General features: G+C 39.7%; 1 protein-coding gene across 1 annotated transcript; it reads left to right on the forward strand.

Annotated features, from left to right (window-relative positions):
* Positions 1-393: 393 nt before the first annotated feature.
* LOC140228847 (uncharacterized) lies at positions 394-24,403 on the forward strand. Its single transcript, XM_072309119.1, has 13 exons — positions 394-500; positions 12,060-12,136; positions 12,450-12,603; positions 13,434-13,519; positions 15,913-16,158; positions 17,441-17,683; positions 18,768-19,049; positions 19,652-19,939; positions 20,710-21,039; positions 21,655-21,957; positions 22,598-22,707; positions 23,580-23,785; positions 24,361-24,403. Exons 1-13 carry the CDS (start codon positions 394-396, stop codon positions 24,401-24,403), a joined length of 2,475 nt encoding a protein of 824 aa, XP_072165220.1.
* Positions 24,404-26,719: the final 2,316 nt, after the last annotated feature.

Raw genomic sequence — 26,719 nt, forward strand, 5'->3', positions numbered from 1 at the left:
CAGGAGCTTACGAGTTTGAAAGCGTGTAAAAGTAGCGTTGACATCTGCTTGGCATCTGTCTGAAAATAGAAACGAAGGGATGATACGCAGAAATTAAGGCGATCAGAGGTAATGGGTAATGGGTAGATAAATATGAATTGCACTTCCCAAGGAAGGACGCAGCGTTCCCCCCGCTCCAGATTTGAGGATAATCCGTAATACTTTGCCCCCGTGGTGGGCTTTCGCAGTCAACACTTAGTGTGATATAAGCGTGTAGAAAAGGCTGTCATACCCTTATCAAAGAAGGAATAAGTAGATCACCATTTGGGTTGTCGGGGTATAAATGCAGAAAATTCTTCCCACTTATCAAGCAGTGTAATAATCTGAGCGATCAGTGAAGTTTCATTATGAAGTATGATAGGGGCAAGCAGCTGCTTCTTCCCCCTACAGCTGGTTCATTCGATGACTGAATGTTTCGCGCCCAAGCAACAGGTGGTGGTGAAGTGTGAGCTGAACGTCAGGTACAATGCAATTATCTCAAATGACAAGGAACTTCCTCTATTTGCATGTTTGTTTATCATATGCACTCGTACTCCATCGTATATAGAACACATTAAAGTTATGACAATTAGGCAATTCAATCACAAATGGTGATGTAACTATCTATAAATATATCTTTGATTCATCTATTCGTCTACTACTATATACACAAATGATGAGGTAACGATCAATACGTAGATCCTTGATTCGTTTACTCATACCCAGTTTTATATCAGTTCTATATGATTGTATTGCATCCTTAATTGAAAAAAAAAACAACAACAAATAATTATGGTGTCATGATTGTATCCGATAATCATAGATATTGTTTACAAACATTACATCCGTTTTTAAAGTCCCACGCATACATGACGTTGTATTGTGCAGAAAGGGTGAAACATAACTTAAACACGGGAGTGACTTCAAAAGAAACGGCATGTAGCAAACAGAATCATAGAAAATATGAAATAGATAACAAGCAGCGCCATATTATCATACTTAAAGGAAAGTGTGAATTCGAATAAAATATTTTTGTCCTTGAAGCTGGAATCTTTGTTCATTAAAAGTGCGTTGAGCTCCATAAAACAATTTCAGGATGATGACAAATCCGTGTTGAAATTTTCTCGACAAGGTTCATGTTCGTGAGAAAGGCCTCAGTCGTGACATCATACCTCGCATTCCCTGCCCTCGGATAGCTCGATTCTATGTCACGTGACCCCTACCCTCCTCCTCCCCCTCCACACACACACACACACACACACACACACACACACACACACACACACACACACACACACACATACACACACAACTAGCAAAACAGAGATTGAAACTCCCTCCTTCCGCCCGTGCGTGGCGAGTGAGAATAGATCTGAAGCCATCGGCTCGGGTAGTACCACCACACACCATCGTTCGATGCCCCTACGGTCGCAGCATGAGCTAACTGAATGACTTGGACTGTCTCAAGATTATTTTTGTTTTCCTTTGAGTTTTTGTCTGTTTCTTGCTTATGTTCTCTTGGGTATGTCCAACTTGACCGCGTCTCTATGCCCGGAACTACTTAGGATTTGATAGCATCCGATTGACTCTGCGTCATCAATGCCTCGCACCATCTCACGAGAATAGAAGACGAAGAAGAAGAAGTAGACGAAGAAGGCGGGTAAAAGAAAATCGGCTAAATGATCGTTCCCCGATTGCTCGAAATGTTTCCTTTGTTGTCAACGCAGAAATCGCGCTAACAAGGACAACATTCTGTGCAACATAAAGTGTAAACCAGGAGAGTTGCTACGCTTCTTTGTGATGTGTCGTGGGTGATATCGCTTTAGCTGGAAAATAATATCTCGCACTGAGGACGTATACGTTTTGGAATCTATTTCGTAGGTCCTGCAGTCCCGCTTTGTCTTGGAACGAGATGACGAGGTAAGGCCAGAGTTTCAATTAACGTCAATCTGCTCGTCTGCAGATCATTTTAATCTTAAGGGTATAGAACTTCCATTTATTTCTGAAGATGTTAGTCCTGAAAGTTTTTCGTCAATCAAAGAAAATGCCCGGATGCTTCGGATTGTGGAATTTTATAGAGATGGCATAATTCACTTGATTGGTATCTTCGTGTTTGTTTAGGTGCTTAAATTCATGACTGTTTTTTTTTTTCTGTATTGATTAATTCTCTTAAGTTCCGACATAGTTTCAAACAAATATCGCTTCCGAATGTTGGACTCTTTATATATATATATATATATATATATATATATAGATATAGATATAGATATAGATATAGATATATATATATGAAGAGCTTGCTTCCAAAAGGGGCTAAATCCATCATATTTTCAATGGATTTAGCGCCCTTCGGAAGCAAGCTCTACATACACGCGTACTGTATGTAAACGTGTGTGTTATATGTATGTAATAATTGCACAGACATACTGATATTTATTTTATATTTGTATATTATATATCATATACGTGTGCATTTATACGTATATATTATACAGAAGGATATATTGTCATATGCACATATTCCATCTCAATTTCTTTATTCGTATATCTTATCCATGCGTATTCAGTTTTGAGTTCCTTAATTTCGTGATATACTTCAAACTGAGCTCTCTTTTTTGTGATGAGATTTAGCGTTTCGCTGCGTGATACAACACAACGGTTCCCTCCTCTATAGTAACATAATGCGGTGAAAAGTGGCAACGATTATAGAGGCGTCATTTCTGCTCTTCCTCCCTCTCTCTCCCTCTCTCTCCATCTCTCTCTCTTTCTCTCTCTCTCTCTCTCTCTCTCTCGTGTGTCTATGTGTCTGTGTGTGCGCGTGTCCGTGCGTTTCTCACCCCTTCTTTGCTATTCTAATTTTTGCCATTAAGTGTCTGTGTTTATCACTTATGCAATCATGCGCGTATGTGTCATCGCTTTACCTTGCACTTGAATTTCTGAGGCACTTTTTCATAAAATGTATAATAATAACTCCCCTTGGATTTATCCTTATATTTCCTTTCCAGCTGAAACTATTTACGTTCTCGGAGAAGTTTGTCTTCCCGTTTGTTTGTTTGTTTGTTTGTGTGATCTATTTTTAGTTCCGTACATTGAGTGCGCGAATTTAATCATTGTGAACCATGTGTTTGCTTTAACAAGATGGACATTAAAGAAGTAAGTCGAGATGTAAGGGGTGAGGAAAAAAGAGTGAAACATTACTTGAAGGGGTCAGTGAGAACGTCTTATCAATAGAAGTTTGGAGCGCGTCTTAACCGGCTAACTCGCAGTGCTTCACAACGCATCGTCTGCAGTGGTTTTATTATAAAACATTGCTCTTGATGAAACCAAGGGATCGATTGTACTATGCGTAAAGATACTCAGATTCGGGAGTGGCGCCTAATCCAAATACCATTTTACGTGAGAAAGAGAACGTTGATTACTTTGTAGTACATCAAATGGACAATACTAACTGCTCAGTGAGGGATTTTCTTTTCCTGAACTGTGTGGAGGGAACCTCCTGGCAATATCACCTTGGAAATGAAACGGTCTCCGGCGCTCTTTAGATAACACGCATTCTTCGAACCAACTGCCCTTATAAGATGAATAGGATGCCCCCTTCATTGATAGGTCGCTTCTATTCTTGCTGTCGTTCCCTCGACGTTTTTCGTGGTCAAGTTAAATATAGGATCCACAGTGCACAGCATATGATTCGACATTCAGAGCCCTTGTGTCCAAAAGTGTCGAAATAATGGTACATTGTTCGATTTTTTTTTTCGCATCTCCAAAGTGCAACACTTGTTCATATATATTTAAAGGTCGCAGAGTACCGGGTTGCTGCAGAAGAGTAAAGATCAACAAATCAAGGCCATGCACAGTCACTGATTTTATTTGCAAAGTTTGCAATAAGCACCAAGAAAAAACAGTGAATTAAAAAAAACACGAACTACTTGTAATGTGATCATTCTGCGAATCAGTGTAAACGACTGAAAAAGTAGTGGTATAGTTGTAGTGGGTAATACTTACGATGGTGATACTGATAACAATGTGATGATAATAATGATAACAATAATGACGACGATAACAGTAATACTAACAAGCACACTATAACTACTACTACTACTACTACTATCATACTACTACTACTACTACTACTACTATTACCACTACTGCTGCTGCTGCTGCTGCTGCTGCTACTACTACTACTACTACTACTACTACTTCTACTATTACATTGTACTACTACTACTACTATTACTATTATATCCCTCACAAATTGCTTCTCGTCCTCTGATTGGTCGAGAGCACTGTAAACAACAAAACATAATTCTACCATACAAATACGCGTATGACTATTCTCCCTAGGGAAAATGGTAAAAACTATACCACGCTGGTGATTTTCGCGCCTTTTTTGCTTCGCGTCGCGACGCGAAATATTTCACGTGTAAATGAATGGGTATCGCAGCACCTTTGCTTCGCGAGATATTTCATGTACAAATGAATGGGTATCGCGGCGCCTTAGATCACTGCACTTCGCGAGAACCACAAGGCACGCATACACTCAATGCGACACGGGTTACTAGAGACTCTTATAAAGTCGTCATTCTACCTAAAAAGAAAAAATTGCATTACGTTACAACAGAGTAGGCGATATCGTAGATCTATAATTAGACAACAATAAGCAAGCTAGGGTTCTTCGACGTACCGTAGGCCTTTGGGGAGTTCATGCTTCGCCGTTTGAAAGTTGGTCTCGCAGTTCACCAATACGAGCGACCCACCCGAAAGATGTTGACAAACGAAACTGCAGTAGATAGTAGGCCTGCTTTAACGTTAGCGCTAGTTAAGCCTAACGTTAGTTCTACCTGTCTAACAGTAGGCCCTATTTCCCGTAATCTCATTCCTAATAATTATTTTTAGAGTGTCTAACGAGTTTCAGTTAGTTAGAGTCTAACTTGTTCACTACGTTAGAACACCGTACGAATCACACGAATTTGCAGTGGCACTCGATGCTTTAATTGCTAGAATTTTTCCAGTGCCTAATCTATAACCTTATTATACAAATATTGAATGGTCACGAGTGCAATGGTACGAGATTTCGCACGAGGTGAAAGATAGAGGTGCTCTATTCAACGAGGCGAAGCCGAGTTGAATAGTGCGCCTCATCTTTCACCGAGTGCGAAATCTCGTTCCATTGCACGAGTAAAGACCATACACTATTTGATTTATACAACGTCCAAGTAGATCTTTTTGGTCTAAGTAGGCCTAGAAGTCTATTATGTAGAACGGTTCTACGACAAATATAGCCATACTTACATGTGGATCCATTGCGATTCTCTTTCTGGCTTGTAATGCAATCAGTGCAGGTCACAGCTAGCTATACTAGCGCTCATAACACGTACACTAGCACTACGTAGGCCTACGTACGCGCATGAATGTACCGCACACGTACCTGCGCTAGCTGCATGCGATCCTCAATATGCAACACACAGTACACGCAGTACCGTACAATTTCTCGAACCGTGGAATAGAACGAAAAAATCGAACCAAGTTGCACGCAAAAATAGAACCAAAATTGCACGGCGCGTTGAATGGAGTACTTATTTAATATCACGTCACCAACAATCCTCCAATCAAATTACAAGGATCTACTTGGACGTTGTATAAACGCTGTTACTGAATGCTACCCAAATTTACAATGTATACTTGCATTTTAACAGGAAATGATAGTCCATATTCATGTACAGACAGCTAGGTAGAAAGACGACAGAAAACACAATCAACTGCAGCTCACAGTCACATCGTTGATCAGCTCGAGCACCCACATATCATATCACCGCACTGGCAACCAACCGAACGTGTTGACAGATCGGATAGGCGTATTGCATGTATGAAGCGCGTAGTGAGTTTGCAGTTTGCGCATGTTTACCAGTACATTGTACAGCAATGCACCGAGTACATACACTTCAGCGGCTGAGCGCGCAGTTGTCTCTTCATAGTACGCGTACGCGCTGCCCTCCTGCTGAGCTGCTTTCCCGAGCGAGCGTGAATGACTAGATCTTCTTGAAAAGTAAAGCAAGATGCTCTTAAAAAAGAGGTAAATTACAGAATACCAGCAGTCGAATGTTCTTAAATTCATTGGGAGGGATATAAAACAAATATACCAGGCCAATTTTCGAGGCACCGGTTGAAACTATGTGCCTTCGGTGACTTCAGTAGCACTATTTTCTTCGGGGCTGCGCCCCTCAGAAAATAGTGCTACTGAAGTCACCTCATGCGCATAGTTTCAACCAGAGCCTCTCAGGCCTGGTATATTTGTATACTATTACTAGACTACTACTGCTGCTGCTGCTGCGACTGCTGCTATTATTACTACTACTACTATTACTACTACTACGTACTACTACTACTACTACTACTACTACTACTACTACTACTACTTACTGCTGCTGCTGCTACTGCTGCTGCTGCTACTTCTACTATTTGTTATCATCATCGTCATCATCACCATCATCATAATAATAATCATCATCTTCATCATTATCATTAAAATAAAACCTGTCTCATCAGCTCATTACCTCGTGGAGTCTCTTCAGGGTCAAAAGTCTTCTTCCAGATTATCCTTCCACTTTTCAAGAGTCGCATATAGCGATGTCTTATTTCTCTGGTGAATATGCACTCCATTAGAAAGACACTTTGTCCTCAGTGTGAAAATGATTCTCCTTGTATAAAATGAACTTTCAGTGAATCTCGTTATCATTGTGATGTGCGATGTAAGAGGTAAGTGAAGTGTTTTCAAATGGTGTAATAATATCTATCCTATACTCTATTCTGTCTTTAATTGATTGGGTTGCGTGATTAGTCAATCAATCAATTCATTAGGCTAATTAGTGGTTGAGTGAGTAACCATGAGTATCATTGCGCATGCGTTCAAATCATCTGAATGATTATGCCAACTACATCCTTCGGGGTAATGGCGATTTTGAACAAACGTTGGGCTGCTTGTGCTTGTCAGTCAGCGTATAATAGGGCCCTACTTTCACGCACCGCAGAACTCGGCTGAAGCGCGACTCAACCGCCTCCCTATTATCGGGAAGTTGGCAATTTACGCTGTTGATTGGTTCACAATAAGGAGGAGTTTTGAGGTAATATTCGGCGCGAACTTGTACCCTCGTTCTCGAAGCTTCAAAGCATCGACCATGACCCGTTATAGTATAGGCCTACAAACCTAGTTCCGACGTTTCTGTGATGAACAGTGTTAGCCTTGAACTCCTTTTGAAAGCTTTCTGAGAGGGCCTTACTTCCGTGGACTTGACCTAGGGGAACTGAGATGATCGCTGTAAAACCAGGACACGTGCTCCAGACATGAAGCCCAAGTATCAAAGCAAACAATAATGAACATCCCGCCTTGAGTTAGTGTTAACAATTCCGTTCGCTGTACAATCGGCCGATAATGCGATTGTGAGAAAAAACAAACAAACAAACAAATTAACAAACAATGTAACTGGAATACATGCAATGCATATTTTAGAGTGGGTTTTATTGTGTTATTTGTTTTTCTTTGCTGTTGATGATGATGATGTTCTTGTTGCTGCGAGTACACGCATCCAGCAACGTGATCGCAGAGTGGTAAACAGTAATGAATTTCAATTTAGAATCGAGAACATTTACAATGAATTTCTTTCTGATAGAAAAATATCCAATAAAACATAGGATAAAATTGCAGAGGTTTGGAATATAGACGTAGCGTATACTGGAAAAGAAACACAAGAACAAAACATCATATTAACAACAAAAATAACCATTACAAAGATTAGTTAGATCTGTTAGATTTGACCGTGTTCGTGTTCGTGCGTTCTAACATAACTGTTTGCATGTTGTTGTTGTTTTTTCCCAGTCTTAACATGTAATTCATGCATGCTGATAAAAGACACATTTCTTGTTTTGTTTGTCGTATAACCATGACCGCTGGTCATTGACCGCCAGAATGTCAACTAAAAAGTCCACGCATACATCCACCTTTTGGAGGGGGATGGGGATGGATGTGCCATGATAGATGGCTGAGTGGTCTCTATTTTTTTTTTCTTCAAGTGAATTTTAACACGAAAGTACGTAAAAAAGTTTAGTCATCAAAGTCATGGTCGTAGTATTTTTCAGTGCTGAAGGATAGGAGGTTGAAGTCATACCCTTGCATCTCCTTCTGCTCTTTGTACAAACGCTGTTATGCTGTTTATTTTAGGATAATTTCAAGATATGCGAAGTAGGTTCTTGTTTTTGGAATGCACCTCCATGACTTCCCAAAAACTTTGCGTGACGTCTTTCATTATTTCCGTTACCTGGAATACGTACAAAGTAGGGAAAAAGAAAGAAAGAAAAAAAGTAAACCTCTTATCCTATTTTCGAGTTGGCTCTTCTCCAGTTCCGCCTATAGACACCGAGCTTAGAATGCCGATTGAACTTGTTTGTCATATACCACGTGCCTAACCAAATGGGGCCCATGCGTAGCATAATGCCGCTTTTCATGTTCAGTTAAACGCAGGACGTGACCATCTTACCTTAATTCTTGGCAGTGTTGAAAGGTCTTCAAACCCATGATTATGTTATCATTATTAACAGTAACTTATCATTGAGGCAGGTCGTCAACCATACGCAGTGACACACTGCCTGAAAATTGTTGTGACATGTCCAGTTACTATCAGTTAATCTTTTATTGCAATACGAAAAACACTTACGAGTATACATTAACAGACTCTCTCAATAAGCTTACCTGCACATCGTGCCATTTACAAAAGGTATAAAGTACTTTAAATTAGGTTCCTTTTCGGCAGAGCTCTCGTATAAACTGCATTCTGAGAGCAGTGATTGCAAGTGTCTAGCCGCTATAGGTGAAAATTCTGCATTTGTAAACTAAATGCACACAATGGTTTCACACATCTGGAGTCCATATCATGAAGTCATCACAGAAAAGTCTTTACATAAATCTGAGAATAGCCAAAGTCGCTCATTAGTAGCTACATGAGACTTTCAAATCCATTTTATGAAGTCTCTCATAAGTGTGTCTTATGAGCGAAAAGTCTCTCCTAAGACTTTCATGAAATGGACCTCTGTATTGATGTAATAACATTTAACCCCTTGTGTACAGGAGCAAGGTACATTCTATATATATACATGTACATTCATATATGTTCATCAAAGTGCTTACCATAAATCTGGTATGTAAAGGGTTAACCTGCGTTAGTCCCGTGTGCGATGGGAACTGCTATATACCGCATTATGATTCTGCTCCAGCATATTCGAGTTGACCTCATAGAACTGGAATACAACCAACAGAACATTGAAAGTTACTCTTATATCAGACAAAAACAACAACAACAACAGCAAAACAAATGTGTAAATTCAACTTATATTGTTTTTGCGAACATTGATTGGTCATATTGATTGATGTCATATGGAAATTGAAGCAAAAAAATATAACAAGGAAGATTACATTACCTCACAAAAAATCTCGCACTGGTTTATATGATGTTAACATTTTTTAAGATTTTTTTTTTTGTGGGGGGAGGGGAGGGGCCTTTATTTTACGTCTACGCCCCACCCCTTCACAGATTCATCATTAATTTTATCATTGCTTGACGGTAACAGCAATTTTGATCTCCTTGATTTCGTGTAAAACAACAAAATGTTACAGCGAAAAATTGAATGAAAACAAATGAATGGGAGCCTACGAGGGCATAGTATCATCATCCATCTACATTGTCTATGCATGTATACAAGTGTGACAAATAATCACTTCTCTAAGATAACGTTCAGAGCTTTCGATTTCTTAATTCTTTCTTTTATAGGGGGTTGGGTTCGACATCAAGGATAGGTTTACCATTGATTTACTTTGATGTTTCCTACGTGACTGCTTATCAAAATGCAGTCTGCTTTGAGATTTAAGTTTGGCCTAAGAGGTTGCCTGACTTTCGAAATTATAGTGGGAGGTCCTGAATACCAAATAGGGCATTAAAAACAGCAATTTGTATTTCATTAACTTATCAGAATATTCAATCTGTACAGCGAAAATTTGATTAAAACTCTGCTTTCAAAATCCCTGTATAGATAGGGGAACAAAATCTAACCAGTGTTTTTCTTCCTCCCCCCCCCCCTTCCCCCCCCCCCCAACATGTCGGTATTCAGAGTTTGATATTAACACGCACTGTCCCGACACGAAATTCTATATTTAGTCAAACATTCCTAGAAATAGGGAGGGATTGACAACGCCACTGGTGTTGGGTCTCACTTTGTGAAGAGTGAACAATGTGTCAATGTGTTATATGCAGAACTCAGAAAAGGGGAGATAGCGGTCCTACGGAAACCTATACGCGATCATGTCGAAAAAAAAAAATGTTACTTGGGATCTTCATGATTCGACAGGGAAAGAGTTAACTATGTATAGATCCGTGAGTCATTAACATCATGCACGACTCAAGAGACATCCTACTCAAGTTTCAGCGAAGATAGATTTTTATCGTATCATGATGCGATAACATTCAAGTAATGATATTGAGCATTAACTGATATCTTGAAGAGATAGAGTCGCGAAGTATACTTATTTTAAACCATTTCTCAATTCGATAAGGGGGATAGTCGGAAAAATCAGATTATAATTTAGGACTACTTAACAACAACAAACGAACAAAGTAAAAATTACACACATCTGCATGACCCTATGTAATCTGCTGTTGGCTCTTCATATACACTCTTAAAACATCCGAGTCAGAACTGACTCGGAACTTGGTCCGTTGGGGTCACACACCATTCCAGGTCAGAAATGACGAGGAATGGGGTCAGATGTGACCCATTCAGAGTCATGAATTGGGTCAGGGTGACCCCATTCGGGGTCTTCATGACCAAATTCCAAGTCATTTTTGACCCAGAACGGTGTGTGACCCCAACGGACCCAGTTCCGGGTCAGTTCTGACTCGGTTGTTTTAAGAGTGTAAGTCACGTGTCTTCTGCGTGTCCAAACGTTATGGACTGCACGCAATGGTAGAAACAGGACTCAAAATATGCGTATACAGCAATGAATCATTTCTCGCCATATTTATTCCCGCCCCCGTTCTCGACGGGGCCTTCGGAGTTTTGACATCTTGACTTGCTAACTGCGCATACATTTCAGACGATGTTGTAATTCAAGTCGTCATCGTTGTTCTTTCCTGATTTTTGCAAGTTTGTAAACGAGAGCTAATTTTGAACAAATTAACCAAACGCAGACCGGAAGTGGATGTGGAATTTATAAGTAATTTTGATAATAAGTTATTTTGATGTGAAACTTCTAGTATGTAAAGCAGTAAACAGAACACCATAATGCAATAAGGCAATTTTCATCAATTCATTCATTCATTCATTCATTCATTCATTCATTAACATTCATTTATTCATTCATTCATTAACATTAATTAATTCATTCATTCATTCATTCATTCATTCATTCATTCATTCATTCATTCATTCATTCATTCATATTCCATCTCCAAGTTTAGCTTCCTATATTTAACGATGACATTGTCCTTTGCCTTCATATGAAATTAACTTGATACTTTGATTCTGTATGTCTCATATCTCTTTGTTGCTTAGCAACTTATTTTTCCCCTCCTAAGTTCACTGACAGGAATCTTCAATCCGTTTATAATGAATACCACATGGTAGTCATGATGCAAATGCTTGCAAGTATTCATTCATTCGTTCATGCATTCATCCATCTAACATGTAAATGCGATTTTTTTTTTTTTTTTACAGATGTATCAAATGCACATATATTGACATTACAAAATATGATCAGTGAAATAATAAGAATATAATCATCAATAAGGTAAGCGGGAAAGAAAATCACAAAAAAATATGAAATATTGAAAATGCTGGAGGAATGCTAAAGCAAAGCAAAGCTTGTAGGGTGCATTTCCCCTCAGCATAGTAAAACAATCATTGACCCTCTACTTTTGTACATGAAAAGTGGTACTACAAAACTGAATGACATAAACTATTGTTACTGTTGACTTTACTCTTTCTCTCTCCCTATCCCCCAGACGTTTTATCATGACTGGTTTCCTGTGGAAAATATGTATCCTCGTGGTACCCGCCATCACCTATGCCTACGCAGTCGGTATGTTTATTAAAATTCCAAATCCCACTGAGATTTATTGTGTGTTCGTGTGTATGCTCTGTATTCACGTCTAAAGAAGAAATGAAGAATTGGCCTCAAAATAATAATCCACTTAATCAATTCTTTCTTTGCAAAGAACATTTAATTACAAGATTGTATAACATAATAGTGATAAATATATGATATACTAAAAAAATATAAACTTAGAATAACATAATTATAAGTGATACTATTAGAAAGATTATCAGGCTCTCTCCGGGATATGCAAAATAAAATTAAAAGTCTATACACATGCCACTTTCCTACTCGTCAGGTCCAGAGATCCAGGTCAGGAGTTGCCCTGGGAATCTCGTCGTCGGGACCGACGCCGGACAGAGCGCGGCCAGCGTGGAGTGGTCCGAGCCAAAGTTCCTCGATAGCGATCAGCAGAGAGTGGTCCCGATCCGATCGCACTCACCCGGTGACAAGTGAGTCATAGAACCCCCCTCCCCTCCCCTCTCTATTCCCGTGTAATATACTCTTGATATATCCTCTTCAACTCCACCCAACCCAGCAAGCACACATGTATAAAAGACGACAGGCGTGCAAAGTGTCGCGAGTAGCTACACCATTCATGTGACGGTATGCTCCATAGTGCTACCAGAGTGCATGTGTCACAAACTGGACAAGAAAGTTATTAGTAAAACCAAAGTTATATATCACTCATCGAAAATGTCTCCCCTGTATCAAGATGAAACATCGATATCAAAGAATGGGCCAGTCCATCCTTGTGAATCTGGCAATTTGATTATGCATAGATATGTATTATATTAGTATCATAAATCCATTAGAGTCTTGTGTAAAGACCCTCAATTAGATAATATTATTGTCACTGTCACACTGTCACTGTTAGTTATTAACTTATGTTGCAAACTTCCCTTAACGCAACTTTTGGATGATGTAGCACATCTTTAAGACAATAAAACATATCGAAACTTTTCCTTTTTTGGTTTCACTATAGAGGAATGAAATCTCCAGAAAACAGCTGTTTAATTGCGTGACATATAACGCATCAATCAACTTACCTAATTGGCAGAACATGTTGAGCATTAAATTTTGCATACTGATTCGCATGATATCATTATACATACGTGTGAAACTGACTTAACAAATGCTCTTGTTCATAATAGTTATCAAGGGTTGCAGAATATGAGGCTAAGTCACGTAAGTCATTAGATCTCTTACTTTTCATCACCTCAAACTTCAGATTATGCGTACAATACACTTTAACCGAATCGATATATTATGACTGTTTCAGATTCTTCCTGGGTGAAACGACTGTCCGCTACACTGCCTACGTCATGGGGTCAAAGGCAACGTGCTTTTTCAAGGTAACTGTACAAGGTATGCAAATTTTGATTAGTTGTATGAATACCAGGTAAATCTATGAGCTATTTTGTTCTTATGATCAATTATGAGTGCCACAAGGCAAATCAGCTACATGCAAGCACCTGTCTTCATTGAACGATACAAGTGTGAATAGACATAATTAGGGAAATGATTCACGAGTGGGAACAAGAACTTTTAGGAAAGCAGTCATTCGAGGGAGTTACAGCCAGTTTATCATACTTCTATTCAGTTTTCCCGATCTCGTTGATGCGACCGAGTGTGTGCCAAAGGAAAATGACGGTTGAATTGTCTTCAATATACCCTGTTTTTCTTGTGCAATATTGATGTGATGTATGTGCGTGTATATGTAAGCGTATTACACACATCCTGTATGTGTGTGTCTGTCTATGTGTGTCTTTGCGTTTGGGGATTATCATTAAAACAGATGGATACTGATTGGACTGTTGAGATGCTGGAAAGGAATTGGTGTACAACCAGTCAAATCATCTGATATTCGGAGAGGACCGAAAGATAAAGAAAAAAGAAAAGAACAAGAAACCAGCCCACCCTTTTTGCCTCGTGCAGTGTCGTACTGATACATGTACAAGTACCACATGCATTTACTTGATATTGGAAGTACGCCATCATATTTATTACCGATATAATTGTGAGTCAGTTTGTATTCATTCTGTGTAGTTACCTACATATAAGGAAGCACCTAAATGCTTATGAGCAAAATGACGACCGGGGCCAACGGATATTAATGTCCTCTCCGAAGTAACTAGGCATTAATAAAGTGAGCTAGGTATTGCGATATACATCTAATTTCACTTGGTCTTCGTTGCCAAGAAATTTCGTCAAAGTAACTCGCCATCTACGTGTAGGATATCTGAGTGTACAGCAATTTTATGAAGGTGGGAAATTTTCAGCGGAATTGAACTGATGAGAGATAGGAAAGCGTTGACAGGTTGTTGGCTGGAGAGAAAGAAGGGAATTGATAGAGAATGTTTTAAAGATCCATTCCTTCATGATAATTTTACTTTCTCTCATATAGTGAGGTACCCGCACCTCTTCAGGGGCCCTAATACCGTCATCCTGCGTAAAATTGCTGACCTAAGCGCACTGAACAAAAATGTACGCCTAGGACTGCTCACCACGCTTGCAACTTTGCAGAGTTACCACAACCAAGCAAACCGAGTTGAAAACCGAACAGTTTTTCCTGAAAATCTTATATTTATATTAGGAATACGTGTTATGAGTATCATCACGGTCACATGCACACGTATTTTACGTGCTTTGTCTATGGAAGCGCGGGGTGACGAGGTGCGGGCCCCTTCCTTAGCGCACAACTATTCCGCATCGTTCGCGTTTGACGACGATAGCTGCAAATTTCCGGTATCGAACAGTAAACTTGTGGTTCCATGGGAATCTTCAGCATTTTTATTGTATGTGAGTGTGATTTCATTGAATTTTAGTGACGAAATGTGATTCAAACATGCAGAAACATTAACTATGACGAGGTGCGGGTCACTCAACTATAACTGATAGCCAGTATCTTGTATATATCTCGATCACATACAGTCAATGCACTTTTTTGGCATCCTTGTTATCAACGAGTTGCCCTGATTGTGCGCAAGTGCAACCTCCGCTTCTACTTCTACTTCTGCTACTATACTACCAATACTACTACTACTACTGCTGGTGTTGTTGTTGCTGCTGCTGCTGTTGTTGTTGCTGTTGCTGTTGTTGTTGCTGCTGTTGCTGTTGCTGCTGCTGTTGTTGTTGTTGTTGCTGCTACTACTATTACTTCTACTACTACTACTACTACTACTACTACTACTACTACTACCACTACTACTACTACTACCACTACTACTACTACTACTACTACTACTACTACTACTACTACTACTACTACTACTACTATTCAAACTGCTAGTACCCCTACACTATTTTAATTTGTATTCGTTAATGTTGCTATTCTATCTATTCGACTACTACAACTACCATCATCACCATTTCTATAACTAAAACATTGTACTGCTACTGCTTTCCCGGTTAGAACTACTTCTGGGTTTACTGTCTAAACCACGATCCCCATTTATCGAATGCGTTACAAAAATATTGCCACCTAAGGAGAACATGGCAAAGTTACCAGCTCTGTTTTAAATTCTCAAGTTCGAATCCTGCCTGGGGCTCACATAGTCAAAATGATTTTACCCGCCATCTGGCCATGTTCCTTTGACCTTTAAAATGTAACTAAATGGGCACCTTGCTCTACTCAATTAATGATTATAATGTTCTCGAATAGTAAAAGCAGTGCCAACACTGCACAGGCAATCCATGGTAAATAAGACTATTATGTCATCATCAATAACATTAAGACCTCTTTTTTTTTTTCCACGCAGACAATGAGCCACCCGTCATCGAAGGCTGTCCGCAGCGAGTCTTCGTCGTGGCGGACCCCGGCCAGAAGTTCGCCTCCACCGTCATGTGGGATCCCCCGAACGCCGCAGACAACGTTCGGCTGGTGGAGTTTCGCTCGCGTCCACCGATGGGGGCGCGCTTCCTTCTAGGCGTTACGAAGGTGATCTACTGGGCATTGGATCCGCGGGGAAACAGAGCCGAATGCACTTTTAACGTTATAGTAGAAGGTAGGTTTCAAATTCAAATTCATACTTGATTTTCACCTTTTATTTTTCAACAGAATGTACCAAGAAATATGAAAAATCTGACATGCATGTCGATGAGAATATACATAGCCAACCAGGGATAACAACATGTTCATGTCTACATGATCAGTACAAAAAAGAGACATGCAAATCGTTTTTAATTTTATACCCTCTGCGAAAAAAAAAAAGTGGAGGTACCCACTCAAAAGACTATTCTTCTACTATGTGGGTATCTCTGAGGGATTCTTCCCTCGGATTCTTCCCTCGATGTCATCGATTTCTCATCCCTCGTCTTTGCATAGTTTTGAATTAAAACTTTTTATAATCAAATTCAAATTGCAATAATCATGGCATCTTGTTCACTGAATCTTTCCAATTTTGTACTTGGGCGCATGTTAGATATTACAGAATTTGACTACAAGATCGTTGCTGATAAGAACTATGCAGTAATCAATCCATTAAGTGGCATCGCTAAATGCGTGCGAGAAAGAAAGTGGACATGTGGATGCGCTGTTGGTATGGCGAAGAAGGCTCTATACTCAAAGACGCGAGATCACGATTCAAATCCTGAATGACACGTAAAATCGTGGACAAGATGTTCCTCTCAAGAATCATGTGTAAAAAAAGAAAACAAAAAAGGACCTGACAATACTGGGACAGTAATAATAGCAAGACCCTGTATAAAAAGCGATACTCAAACAGTATTGAAGGGGGTAACCTTGTTAATTCAAGCATATCATATCGTTTGTACAGGGGCTAGTACTTGTGAATAGTGTTGAATTGTAGGTATTTACTCGTCGTCTTTAATAGTATTCATGGTCTTTTTTAAACAGGGTATCCTCTTCAATGTTGCCACTGCACTAAGCAGAGCAAAACAGCCATTATCATTTCCCTGGCGTTACCAGGTGCCCAAATATACACCTGTATCGAGAGAGACATGGTGGGTAAGAACATCTTGTCCAAGGACGTAGGCACTTGACGGGATTCGGCATCGGGACCTGTGGTTGAAAGTCAAGAGTTTTATTCACTATGCCATAGTTTTATCCACTGTTTCATTTTCACTCTTACTCTACCAATGTTTTACCGATTAAGCCAATTTTTACCAATAGTATGTCTTTATTTATTTATTTATTTATTTATTTTATTTATTCATATATATATATATGTATATATATATATATATATATATATATATATATATATATTCATTTATTTATTTATCATTGTATATATTTATTTATCCATTTATTTTGTTTTCGTGCAGACAGAGAAAACCCGACATTCCATCAATGCCCAGGAAATATCATCACGAGCGTAGATCCGACACAAACTCACCAGAACGTCAAATGGGCCGAACCCGATGCTCGGGACAATTCGGACATCGCCCGAATATCTTCGACACACCGAAGTGGAGCGATGTTTCCACTTGGGACGACGAATGTGATGTACACGGCCGAAGATTTCTGGGGAAACGTCGGGACGTGTTCGTTTTCCATAATTCTCAGGGGTAAGAAAGGGCAAGTGCTGGTACTAAATTCACAAGAACATTCATAAGTGTATTCCCATAGTTTTGTGCTAAACATGTTTGACTGCGAAAACTGTAAAGCAATATTTTTTAAATAGATTGTTTGATAATTGAAATGAAATGAAATGAAATGAAATGAAACGAAATGAAATGAAATGAAATTAATTAATGTATCTTACAATAATAATGACACACATAAGATACCGTAAGCCTACCGTCATCATGGCTAGATTAAATGTACAGTTCAACGCTGACGGTATAAGAAATGTAAAACAATTTTTACTTCTGAACGTGGCAAATGAAAAAAAAAAAATAACCCTACCAAATCTCATACTCTCACAAACCTGCTATTTTGCCTGCCAAGTAAATTACAAGATAGGCCCGTCACAAACTAGTCAATAATTATTTCCCCGTCATTGCCTCATCTACTTTATGAAATATTTACAGAGGGTAATCAATATTCTTTAGTATTTTCAGATTACATGTATATCTAATGATGGATCCGAGCCAAGTGGTGTGTCGTGCTCGAAAACAAATGTGTATGATTGTGACGTCAGTATATGGCAGTTCCCTCAGTTGGAAACATTAACAGATAAATGTCATGATTTGATAAAAGGGCATTCAATCACTCTTCACCAGTTCACCTTCAAACCGGTCCTGCATTAAATATCACTTTAATATATGACTAGTCTTTCAGATCTTGACATTTATCAGCTCATTTCCTGTACTTAATAATACACGGTTTTCTCTGCTGAGAGGAGAGGAGGTTTAAATTCCGTTTTTTCTTTCTTTTTTTACTGGATATTGCTTGAACCTCAATCCTTTCCAAATAAGGCTAAAATGTCACACTATTAGGTGTTTGGATCTTGATCTCTATCCGGTGACTTCCTTGAAGTGTATCCTTGGCCATGTCTTTACCTGAGAGGGCGCTCTACCTAATCTTGATCACTTATTCCCTTTACTAGTAAACACGAGTCCTTGTAACTATAAGACAAGGGAGGAAATGGTGGCATGCCGATAAGCTGTTTGGACTTGCGATCTCTATCTCCGACAAATTTTCTACTAGTTAGGATGCCAGACAAGCAGATATTCATCCGCAACTACACCACCAGCAGTCTGGAGCTCGCCTGGCCGGAGACCGAGGACGTGAAAGCATCGAGCTACCTTATCTACGTCTGGCCGGTCGGGGAGTCGGAACCTCCGGCCTCAAGTCACCTGTATCAGGCGATCAATCGGCATGAGGGCTTCGCTTCCAGGCGGGTGGATTCGCTCTTGCCTGGAACGGAATACAAAGTCAAAGTCACCATATCCGGTACCGACAAGATCTTGAGAACCACGCAGGCAACTGGTGAGTGCCATGAGGCAAAAATTTGAATTTCACAACCAAACGGTTTATTAGGCACCTTTATCTTTTATCATAAATCCTACCAATAAATCACGCATCTAAAAATTATCACTGCAGTATTCATCAATAACCCTTCCTAGACACTCTGGTTCTCTCCCGTACATTCATTCCTTGACTGTTGTCCCCATTTCACAGAGCCACTTTCTATTTCACTTCGCTATTTGAATGCACTTGTATGTGTTAACAGACTAACTATACACAGCCCTGTCGCTGTACACAAGTGTCGCTTCGCACGGCGTCTGGTCAGGCTATTAACAGACCAACAATTATGTTCTTCATACACATGCAAAGAAGTAAGCATTCCAAGTGTTGAATGACGAGGCGTGAAGTGATGATCGTTTTAATACTCCGTTCCTAGTAGAGTTTACTCCTTGTCTGCGTAGAGACGTCACCACTGCAAAATAATACTCCCTACCCCGACTCCCCCAAACAAACAAACAAACAAACAAACAAGCAAACAAACAAACAAACAAACAAACACAAATTTCTCCTGATGGCACACCGCTTGAAATATGTTAATCGATTGAAATTTGACTTTCTTACAGAACCTATGCCTCCAGAAAGCGTGTCCATAAAACCAGGTACTCTTACACCAGTTGCGTTCACACTGCTTTGGAAACCCGGCAAGGGGTCTGCCTCCAGCTATACCATCTCGGTCCATCGAACGTCGAATAATCATGCTGTTCTTCAGACAACCGTTGGACAGGAGACCACTTACTTAGAAGTTTCGGGATTGGAACCGGATACCATGTACGAAACATCTGTCTGCGCTCTCAGTGGATACTCGGACGACGCATCGAGAAGCGAGAATGTCACCATCTTCGCTAGAACTGGTGAGGATGGACGCAGTTTATGCTGTTAACAAGAGATAGTAAAGTTCGTTAGGACTCTGCTTTCTTCCAGTTAGTGATTTGTTTCTTCATGGATTGAATGCAATTCAAATTTCTCTACACAAAAAGTCAATGATTTTAAGGGTAAATCCAGCAGGAGGTATTGTGTTGTTTAAAATGAAGTCTTTAATGTTGCTGAGGGAGTTGTTAATGTTGTTGCTGTTCTGAAACAAAGATTTCACTTACCACGCGACTCAAGTGTTCTAAACATCATGACGAGGTTTTATGTTCGACCAAGAAGGTACTAGGGGCTTGCCCATTGGTTCCACTAAGGATTCACTCAATTCGAATTCACTCAGCCCAACTAAAACCGGCCCTAACAGATCACGGACTGAACTAACTTAATTCGGTACAATCGCGTCTTTAGCAAAGTCAGTAATAAATCAAACACCGTCATCTAGTGAGCGAAGGATATCAAACTTTGGTTGATCAACTGCGAATTGTCCCGACAAGACACTAAAAGCAAGGCCTTGCATCAGAACCGTTGATATCATGTGGCTATTATATTTACTTCAGTAACAACTGATTTACTTGCAGATGACTGGTCGGTGTTCTGCCATGGATGATACAGTCGTTTAATACGCGAAAGCCTCTTTTCCCTAACGCAGTATATTATGGCCTAAGATCATTCATTCTTCAAAGCCTGTGCGCGTATCCTGAATCGGTTTGTATTCTGACACTATATGCTTGAACACTACATCCCTTTTAAACAGAACCAATGCAGACATCTGGAATTCTCGTCCAGGAAATAACATCGGACACCATCACCATCATGGGAAATCTGCTTCCGTTTGATGAAGAGGAAGACGAAGAAGACGATGACGACGATGACGATGACCTCGACCCACAGCATCACTCGATGCCGAGCGATCACGCAAGCATCCTGTTCATCTACTCGGACAAGGCGGATCTCTTCACCGATGTGATATTCCTCCGCGATGTTTGGAGCTATACTTTCCCTCGCTTGAAGCCCGCCACCAGCTACACGATCAGGGCTGTCAACAATCATAACGGAATCGCCTTTGAAGCCAATGCGACTACGCGTAAGTCTAGTCAGTTCTCTCGTTCAGAATCGGCAAAATTCTGGTTCGGGGAAAACGTGTGATTTTTATTGCGAGAGATGGCCCTCTCGGCACCGTTCATGCCTGCATGTAGTTTTGAAGGTGTATTGCTTTGATTAAGATAGACGAAATCAGTGTAATGCGTAAGTGAATTTATGAGCAAATAATGGACTACCAGTCAATATAGTAGTGTGACACCTTAGCATGATAGTTTGTATTATGAGGCTGTGTCCAACATTGTACCCAAGATACTTTTAAGTCTAAGCGGTAACGAAATGTGATGTTTCCAAGAGTATCAAAACTGACAGTCAGAACAGCTGTTTAGCAGCACACGCACATACACACGCATAAAAATTATTCATGACGATTGGAAAGAGAAACAAGCACTTTTTTCTTCTATAGAAATTAATTGATATCTTTTGATATACCTTAAGATGAGTCATCAGCACCTTTATCTGCAGAAGTCATACTAGTAGAACTATTATTGTATTTCCATAATCATTGTAAAATAACCATTGACATTATTCGAGTAGCTATCATCATTGCCATTCACTTGATCGAAAACAATAACAAACAAACTCTTCTGATCTCTTCCAGGACCGGCAGAAGTCGCGGACCTACATATTTCGGCCATAACACATTCGACCGCAACCGTTCACTGGAGTCACGCCATCGGACCTCGCGATCGCTACGAAATCACTTTTCGCCCCACGCCAAAGCACATGCAAAAGTCTCTACCAATTATGACGAGCAAAAACGTCTTCACTTTCACAGGCTTGACGGAAGGGAAGACGTATACGATGTCGATCAAAACGACCACGGGAAAATTACACAGCAACGCCCAGAGCTTGCAGATAACCCCTGGGAAAGACCAAGCGGTAGCAATGTATAAACTCAAAGGTATAAAACATGTGACAAATATACTGCATGCATCTACAGAGAACGTTTACGTATCATCAGACAAGGAAAACAGAAACTAGTAACCTCTACAAGTGCATGCTGCCTGCGTTCTGCAGTCGTACAACCAACTTATATACACACCAACTGGGGATGTCAAAGGAATTTGGTTAAAAAGAAGATCCCAACAGAAACTTTTGTTAAATCCAATGATACATTTTCCTCTCTCCAAAGAAAAAGTGATAAACTTATCATCTGTTTTAAGTCAGTGAACAATGCATCTATATGATTTATTGTGGACGTAAATGTAAATGAAATGAGAAAACATGGGCTACTATTGTCATACGAATAATCGTTATGTATTTCAGGTACTAAGCTAAATATGAGCGCGTCACTATAATGCTAAATTATCATATCGATTGTTCAACTTCTTCACAATGATCGCGGAGGTGTGATCGTCTTGTAAGATTTTCATGTCGCTAATCAGAGGATCAGCATCATACTCTTGCACACTGATGTCAGTGTGTTGGTTATTATTTTAGCATCATTGCAAAACTCATTAAATCATCTTTATGTCCGTGTTTGCATACTGTTCTCATAATATCTTTTTTTCATTCCGTTTTCATTCAATTGGTCTTGACAGAAAAATCGTGCTTATCACCACTTATAGCGTGTGGGTTTCTCGGATCCGCCCTACTACTTTGTGTACTATCATTCCTAGCAGTGTTCATCGTCAGCAAAAACATACCTGCAGTAAGTATCAGTACCCACTATCTTATTAAAGATCAATGAAATATGATTAGTCAAATGATTGAAAATCATCTGATGAATCAAGCATACGTCTTCGCTTTATTGCTCAAAAAGGACCCCCACACCAAACAATTTCTAAACAGTCATAATGTCAGTATACTTTCTCCGCATTGGCACCTAATGCAAAATACGCCCACACTTGCACTGCCAGGCAATGTCGAATCAGAGAATGCAGTTTCACACATTCATGGAGTATTCGAAAGACGATAATCACTAGAATAAGTATTTAAAAAAACAAAGATATAAAAGGAAGAATGTTGAACAGAGCTTCCCTGCTTGACATTGCATTTCTTGCACTTCAGACGTTTAAGCAGGTTTTATCCGACCTTCGTTTATTCTCAGAGTCAACAGTTTATTGCTGATGCGTGCTTAAAAAGTGAATTTTATATCCCAAAAAAGGGTAAAGGAAATCTATGGATAGTGATAAAACTTAATCTGTTTCTATATACCCTTTTTGATGCGAGCGATATCATAGTGATGTAGATATTCTCTTTTCCAAGTGTTTACTCTTTTAGTCCTTCATTTTACACATGCAATGAAGTTTTTTCTCTCTCTCTTTTGTAATAGGGTATGGTATATTGCAGATTTGTCTGGGTAAAGAAAAAACTGTTGTTCTGTTTGATGTCCTCCTTCATAAGATCTTTCTCTCTCTGAGAAATGTTATGATGATGTTTTAGTTACCATAGATAGATTATGTTATTATCAACAGCTGTATTATCAAATCAAACATGTTCTCTTTAATTTCATCGCATTTAATGAAAAAGCATATTTCCTTTTTTGTTGGCAACATATATCATAATATGCTCTCTCGGTAGAAGTTACGTAATCGTCGCACGTCGGAGAACGAATACGAGAACCCCTCCCATCATCAGTACTCGTCCTACCTCAACTCGCTCAACAACAGAATAGCGCATATGAGGAGACCAGAAAGCAACACGTACAATTTCCCGCCAATCATCCGGTGCAGCAGGACACTCACCAGACAGCTCGGGAGAGCGAGATCACACGGCACGCTGCAGAGGTGGGTTAGACCAGATTCTCTGTTGATAGATCAGTTATTGGGTAGCAGAATTATGCTACGAGCGTGGCTACTTCCGCCATCCAGTTCACCAGCTCGGTTGGTTTGTGCCGCTGCTCTCAGTACGTATTGCAGGTGACGGATTCGAAACCCACGAGATGAAATTCGAGGAAAACTTCATCTGGTGAGATTCGAACCCGTCACTTACAGCACTAGGCGCAGCAGCACAAACGAATCGAGCTGGTGAACTTAATGATGTTAGTAGCCACAGACAAGCACAATCATTTTGTATCTGTACGGGAAGCGGCGACACAACATTAACCTTCCTTTCAAGCGCAATTTTCTGGAGATGACATACGGTTAATCCAGTAAACGATGAATGTTAAAGTTTCCATTATGCAACTGTAACTGCTCCCCGCTTAAGGGAGAAGGAGACCCTGTCCCACATACTCGTCTTTTCAACTCAAAGTCATTCAGTGAGATACATGTATTATTAGATGTCTGTTCGTGGCACTCGTTTTAATGACAGCGTATCTCTATTTGTTCCTTTTTTATTTTTATTCTTTATTTCTTTGCAGGACACAAAGTGAGTCGGTGATATATTACAATCTATCAGACTAGTAGAAGGGGAGTGTGGAATCATGAACTCTGACCCGGATGCATAATCCAAAGGGTTCATCTGAGGTCGTCAAAAGAGGAGGAACCACTCTGCCCATTCGCCATTCGCGATAAACGGACGCGCGTCTCCCTGATGGGCGGTGATTGCTGCATTCAAAACCTTACGAGTGTAGCTTGTGAAAGCTACGTTAACCCGTCAGGACCATTACCAGATACCACCGTTGACATCTCGTGCAGTAGACTTAATTTCAAGATGGAGCGGGTTAACGTGTTTTACGAGGGTGTGATGGACCCTATGCGGAATGATGATATCTATTGGATACCTTGGCAGCGAGAAATTTCAACAACATAATATAGCAGCTGACTAGTGCCAAATGATATGCTGCTTTTGATGAAATAACTTGGGTTGGACGTCGAGGATTCTGCTCCAGTTCACATTAAGGAGTGGAAAATAATCTACCTGCTGGGGGAAAATCTATTGAAATGTACCAGAGTAACTCTTTCGAGTTATTGCCCGAGTCCTGCGTGGCAGACAGCTTTTACGAGAATTTGAAACTTCTGCCGTGCTGATTTCAGAAGTCTTGTCATGGAATACGGGTACACAGTAGGATAATCCGAAACGTCTCCTGGCTTTTTTTTTTTCCTGCAAAGCATAAATTTGAGATGATGACTGAATTTGAAGAGTGCCGTGCTTACCATCGTTGAGTAATTATAAAAGAAATATCACCCTTTTGCTCCACGTGTAGACGCGTTTGGTTTGCGTCGCGAAGTCTCTGCAACTTTGTCATTCTTGGATAAGACAGAGTCGGACACCCACGCCTCCAGGCGATAGTGCTAATAGGCGCGTGGTTGAATTGAGCCCGAAAAGAACTTTTCCAGACAATGTTATTGGAAAAATTTCACTTATCCGCCATTAGGTTTGCAACCACAAAAATAAGAATCAACGTTCTCAAAGCAGCGATTTTTACGAAATCACTTTGCAGCGATTGTCAGTCAATCGGAATAAAAGGCTTGTTGTTCATTCGTAAATCAGAGCAAACAAATCGATGTTATTTTAGAGCCACCATTCTGTTTGCACTCTGAAACATCTCGTGTAATATTACAACTTATCTACTGTCAAAACAGTGATAATCATGAAACACATCTTTTATCATCAAGTTCATAGTCATCGAATGTTAAATCATTCAATTGTGCGTGTAGCGCAATGTAATACGTTTACCTTTGCCATTCAATGTCTTGATTTATGCTGAAATCCTAAATTGACAAACGTGTAAGTCCATTTAATTTTCACCTTGAATTGACTAGCTTTGTGTCATGAATGTTAAAAAGAAAAATTACAGCTGCAGTTCTTCGTATGTAAAATGGCACTAATTAATCGATGTGATTTGAAACCAAGTTAAAAGAAAAAGAACCAGGAGAGTGACATATATCCCAATGTCCCTACCTTTATTTTTTTTTCAAAGTTACCTATTTCATTTTCGTCATCGGTCTTACACGTGGCGACATCCCATTAACAATCAGGAACAGCCCACCAATCTAATATTCATCATTTATTATTCTGAACAAAGATAAGTTACACTTAAGCCTTGTCTTAGAGTACCTCATAGTTCTCTGTCATGATATATACTTGATACTGAATTATAGTGCAATAATCATGTCATTCGAGATTAAAGACTTCGTAATGTGAAGTATACTTTGTGGAATTAAAGCTGAAAATCAAGCACACCCTTGAGTCTCAATTAGTCCTTATTTTCTTAAACTCGTCCAGTGTTATTATCTGCTTATCGTCATTGGATCTACCAGTTGAAAAGTGTTGTGTGTTTTTTTTTTCTTAAAAACAGCGATTGACGTATCTTTCCTTGTTACTCCCCGTAAGTATATGATTATAAGTTCAATCCGTCTCACAATAGACCAGATGAAAACAAACAGAAAATCCAACCTGCGATTTGAACCCGTCACCTTCTGCTTCCTTCTTTTTAGTGTTTATCTATATGTCATATGATGGAACATGCAACCTTTCTAACGGAGATTTTACAGCAAAAGAAGTGCCTGTATAGTTCATGACAGTTGAAATAGTACAAACCCTGTTTACGAATGGATGATAAAACGCTTTGTATTTCCTGCTCCTTCGAAATTCTGCAGAGGCACCTTTAAGTACCTGGTATCAATTCGGTCATTTCCCAAGAATGATTTGATATCGGGATTCTCATCGAGAAGGATTTAATGGTGATTGCACCTTGTTTTTGTTTTGTTTTTTTGTAAGCAGACGACTACCTTATACTTACTGATATAGCAATGCCGAAACTGATGCAATTGTGT

The sequence above is a fragment of the Diadema setosum genome, chromosome 5, assembly GCF_964275005.1.
Source record: "Diadema setosum chromosome 5, eeDiaSeto1, whole genome shotgun sequence".
NCBI classification, from domain to species: Eukaryota; Metazoa; Echinodermata; class Echinoidea; order Diadematoida; family Diadematidae; genus Diadema; species Diadema setosum.

Bases quoted from the DNA above. Each gene is read 5' to 3' on its own strand.
- LOC140228847 (XM_072309119.1), top strand. From the start codon at position 394: ATGATAGGGGCAAGCAGCTGCTTCTTCCCCCTACAGCTGGTTCATTCG. The intron at 19,050-19,651 runs GTGAGTGCCATG...ACTTTCTTACAG, and splicing joins GAGAACCACGCAGGCAACTG to AACCTATGCCTCCAGAAAGC. The intron at 21,040-21,654 runs GTAAGTCTAGTC...GATCTCTTCCAG, and splicing joins TGAAGCCAATGCGACTACGC to GACCGGCAGAAGTCGCGGAC.